Here is a 5150-nt window from a genome sequence, read left to right as displayed (position 1 = left end):
AGACCTGGGTGAAGGAGACCTTGGCGTCGGCGATGACGTTGAGGTTCCGGGCGGAGACGAAGAGGAAGCAGGAGGCATCAACGACGATGTGCTCGGCGGAGGTTGCGGCGAAGACCCTGGCAGTGCGATCGAAGAGGTCGAGGGAGCATGCGATGGGGCGGACGTGATCGCATGCTCCCGAACAACCCTAGAATGGCCTTCTCAGAGATGCCGCACGCGGTGGGCCAGGCCAGCCTAGGAAAACGTCATCCAGGGCCCACCTCCATGCAACATCGTTTGAATCCATGCCTTGGAGTACGCCGCCGAAGGCTACGATGATGACGACGTGCCCGGCGAGTGCGCCGCCATCGCGACAACCTGCCCGAGCACCGCCGGTGGTGTCACCCAGCGTGACGACACTGGCCCCCTCCAGATCCCTGCTCGCGGTTTCTTCGGCATTGGATTACCAACCTTCGGTGGTGGAAGTTTCGCCATCGCAGAAGTCGGCGACCACGGACCTCCACCCTCCTTCGATGCATCCTCGCCGGACCTGCAAGCACTAGAAAGAACATTAACATTACCTGAGCTCGGTGGAGAAGAGACCTCCCAAAATATTGATGCCGACGTGGGGAAGACAATGTCCGACCAAAATTCCTGGGCGAGTTCTTCATCGGACCTTCCCCCTCGTCTGACCACCGAAGAATCGAGCCACGTCGACGGAGATTCGGGGACGTCCTCCGCCACCGCAAAAGGGACCTCGGACTCACACGAGTCATCATTGTCGACGTCCTCGATGAGGATCTCTAACCTTGACCCGACGGAAGATGGGTTGTCCACGACCGACCCCCCCCCCCCCCGATCCACAGACCTCCGGGCGGGAGCGTCAACCTCCGGCGGCGGCCGCGGCTGCCACCGCGCCCACTAACGCCGTCAACGGTCATTTCCTCCCAGCTTCCGAGCACCATGAGTTCTCTTGTCCCAAAAGTATATCTGCAGGTTTAATTTGATCCACTAACTATTACCCCCTCGGACTTTGTACTAAATGAGTAATAAGTAATGTAGATCACAGGTGCTGGCATCTATACTTCTTATAAAACAAAACCCCACTAAGCGCAATTAATATTTGTCTATCTCAACATGCAAGCTATCCACATCACCTATTCCCTTAGCCAATCATTTGTCCACCTCATCCCACTAATAGTTCTTATTTATTATATATCTCTACATGCAAGCTATTTATATTATCTATTTTTAACCATTAAACTAGCAATGTCATCTTGTTCCGCTCGATTGATAATATCGCATCCTCATGTTATATCATTACATAGTTAAGTCATGTGCAACTTAAACACCGAAATAGTTTGGCAACCAAATGAACTCTTTGCAAATTAAACTCAATATTAATTATGTGCTCTAATATGTAACCACATACAACGTTTTTAAAAACATGCGGCAATGTGCATGCATTTTTTCATGCAAGCCATCAATATCATTTGGTTCTTTACCTTATCTAAATAAATCATGTACACCTCTGAAATATAATGATCTTTAAATTTTCAGATACCTATCCATTTCATGGCTATTAAATTTAGTGTCTCAACTACTATGGCCAAATAAATATTGCATATTCTCTAAATCAAGTTTTATGTATTTTATTAGATTTCTTAAAGAGATATCCGCTGCAACGCCCGGGGTGTCCTTCTAGTTATGTTTTATGTCATACGTGCACCGATTTGAAAGGCACTTGTCTTCTCATTTGCTAGTTTCTTGATCTTGCTCCAGTTACGGTGAAAATGAGGAACATGATAGATGGGGAGCACCGATCAACACTTATTTTTTAAGGATACGTCCTGGATAGACGTATCTGAGTCAAGAAGAGCGGCCTGAAGGCCGATATACAACACGCTCGAGGCACAGACGCCCACGGAGCGTAACCCCCCGCTACCACCGGAGGGAGGTAGCACACACACCTAACCGGACTACTCGCGACATCTCCACTTATCCACTGACGCAAGGAATCCCCTGAAGATCCCGGCTAGTCTCCACAGCTCCGCTTCATTGGAGATCCTAGAGAGCACCGTGGTCTTGGAAGGTGCCACTCTATCGAAGACAACGTCATTGTGGTGCCGCCAGAGGCACCAACCGATGAGAGTCACACCTGTCCAAAGGTCTCGGTCACCTCCAGGCCCTCCACGCTTGCCCTGCAGCCAAGCCACGAAGTATGTGTCCATTTGTGGCAACCAGTGCAGCTTCCCCCACCAACGTAGGCACGTCGCCCAGACCTCTCGTGCCAACACACATCCCATCAGCAGATGGTTCAAGGTCTCATCGCTCTGATGGCAGAAAGGGCATGAGGCCGGGTGGGGAAGGCCACGCCTGCTAAGCCTGTCCGCAGTCCAACATCTATTCCTGGCAGCAAGCCATAAGAAGACCCTGCAGTTTGGTGGGGCCCTCGAACGCCATATCTAGAGCGCTCCTTGCATCTCTATCCTTCCCCCGAACATCGCGCGGTAGCCAGAGCGCGCGGAGTAGGAGAAATCCTTCTCCCAGCCCCACCTGAAGCTGTCCTCTACGCCCTCCATAAGGGCTACATCCTCCAAACGATCTGCCACATCGAAGAGTTCCCGAATCGCTGACGCATCCAGGTCAGGAGGGATGTCATCTAACCAGGCGCCGATCAATCCTTCTCGGACCTTGCGCAGATGCGTGAGACGTTTTGGGATCGCCTTCACGAGGTTTGGGGCTACGTCCGCTAGCCGCCCCTCAGGGAGCCACCGATCTGTCCAGAAAAAGGTGGATGCCCCGTCTCCTAGCACCGAGTAGGTTGCCCCTTCAAAGAGCTGCCTCACCACCTGTGGCACTTGTATGTTCAGCTCTTTCCACGGCTTCGAGTCATCAACTCGCTGAAGCCACAGCCATCTGGCCCTTAGGGCGATGTTCATGTACCCGAAGGTTAGGAATGCCAAGTCCTCCCCATTATTTTTGGGGCATAGACTTTATCCCACGCCACCAAATAGTGGCCACCTTTGACATCCTTACGGCCTTTCCACAGGAATCCCTGTATAATCTTCTCGATAGCTGTGAACACTGGGATGTCGAGGGACATCATTGAGAAAATGGGAATTGCCGAGAGTGTCGCTCGGACCAGCTCTAGACGTCCACCTCTGTCCAAAAGGGAGGCCCTCCAAGTTGGCAGTTTGTTGGCCACTTTATCCACTAGGTACTGGAGTTGTGCTGCCGTCGGTTTTCTCAGCGTCAGGGGGAGCCCAAAGTAGCGAAGAGGGAAGGGAACCACCGGGCAACTGAGCTCGCAGTCAATGGTCTCTTCGTCTGTGTTGGAACATCTAATGAGGTTTGCTGAGCATTTATCCATGTTGGTGCGGAGACCTGAAGCATAGCCAAAATCCTAAATGATCGCAGCGAAGACCTTGAGATCCATCACAAAGGGGCGCAGGAAATCGACTACGTCATCCGCATATATGGAGGTGCTGTGGGGACCCCGGACTAGCTGTCCAAAATTCCCTGTTATGTATACAGTTCACGATCCCATGATCAGTGCGCCGTGAACACATAACCGAACTGATATCAAATTACACCATCCATTACAAAGCGGAATAAAAAAAAATTACAACATGGTCACATGACCTATACTTACATAATAGCCTCGAAGGGCTTAACTAAACATCAGAGTAGCATCATCACTTCAGCAGCGCGGTACCCAAGTCATCTGCCATAACCCTACAGGCAACTGACTGGGAAGACGTTCCTAGCTCGCATAGACGTCGTCAACTCCTTCTTCATCCGTCGTGTTCCTCCAAGTCTGGCCAAGTAAATAGCCAGGGACAAAGCCATGAGTACATTGGAATTGTACTCGCAAACCATCAAGAAGGGTGCTAACAATGCTAACTAAAAGAGACAAGAGAGGAAGAATAGTTTCTCTTGTGGATATAGCATGTGAAAGAGAAATAGTTTCTCTTGTGGATATAGCATGTGAAAGAGAAATAGTTTCTCTTGTGGATATAGCATGTGAAAGAGAAATAGTTTCTCTTGTGGATATAGCATCCCGACATCGCAATTGATGGAGACACTAAAGTGGTACTATGACATATCTATATCTTTATTGAAGAAGAGTTAGCATACCGCCATCTCAGGTGATGGGAATACTAGTGAAGTCCTATGACATCTCCATATCTTTGTTAAAGAAGAGTTCCTCTTCAAGAAACATTTAGGAAAGAGTTCCCCACTTGGTCTTATTTTTCCACGACCATCTCTATATGGTCGACACACACCCTTTTTCCGTACCCTTCCGGTACATCCAACACAACACTTTCTTTGCAAAGCATTTATCAAAACAAAACTCAAGCCCCGGTAAAGGTAGACCTTTGCAACCCGTCCATGACCGCGGACGCGGCTATTCGAATAGATTTAACTTTGCAGAGTTTGCACACTTTCCCCACAACTATCCGGATACCTATCGTGTGGGCATCATCCCCGCATAACAACATACGCCACGACGGATACCCGGACATAACCTTTCGCCCATCTCCACTGGCACGAGTCCTTCCCTGCGGGCTTACCCCTTCCCGGCACCCCGGCAGCATACCTCCTTTTGAGCGTATCTCCGCGGCCATGACAGAAGACCCTCAGTAATCGTCCGGCTATCAGTTAAGACAGTGTATTGCCTCCTCCAGAGCGCAACCCGGCGTCGGAGGTCGTCATGACCCTCCCTAGAAAGTTGTGAAGGGTGCTCCTGCCAGCTTCAACAAACTACGGGCTAAGCCCCGTCCCACACCAGGGTAGAGTGGTTGCGCGATAAAAGTTGGGCTGGTGTACACTTATACGCAGTGCTCCTTTTTAGAAACCATTTCTTTTTCCCCCACAACACCTCGGTTGTCAACCAACCTCCATACACCTCTTTTCCAAACATCTTTATCAAGATCCTTTGCTTTCATAAACCATACACTTGGATTAACTCACCCAAGGTTTTCATAAACATTTACAACAAGGTAAACCTTGAGGGGTTCCCAACCTATAGTTTCATGAGAAGGAACTAATACAACACCATGGCCGAGATGAGGGTCATCACGCCATGAGGGGTATGTGTGAGTGGCTCAAAGAGGATTATACTTGCTTAAGGTAAGCATGTATAAAGACAACATAGGGTGGATCAA

The 5150-nt window shown here is 49.7% G+C and overlaps 1 protein-coding gene across 1 annotated transcript; it reads right to left on the bottom strand.

The window, feature by feature from the left end:
- Positions 1-2444: 2444 nt before the first annotated feature.
- On the bottom strand, positions 2445-2921 carry LOC139835713 (uncharacterized). Its single transcript, XM_071825575.1, has one exon. The coding sequence runs from the start codon at positions 2919-2921 to the stop codon at positions 2445-2447; it is 477 nt and encodes a 158-aa protein (XP_071681676.1).
- Positions 2922-5150: the final 2229 nt, after the last annotated feature.

The sequence above is a fragment of the Lolium perenne genome, chromosome 2 (assembly GCF_019359855.2).
Source record: "Lolium perenne isolate Kyuss_39 chromosome 2, Kyuss_2.0, whole genome shotgun sequence".
NCBI classification, from domain to species: domain Eukaryota; kingdom Viridiplantae; phylum Streptophyta; class Magnoliopsida; order Poales; family Poaceae; genus Lolium; species Lolium perenne.
This window is presented reverse-complemented; position numbering and strand designations above follow the sequence as displayed.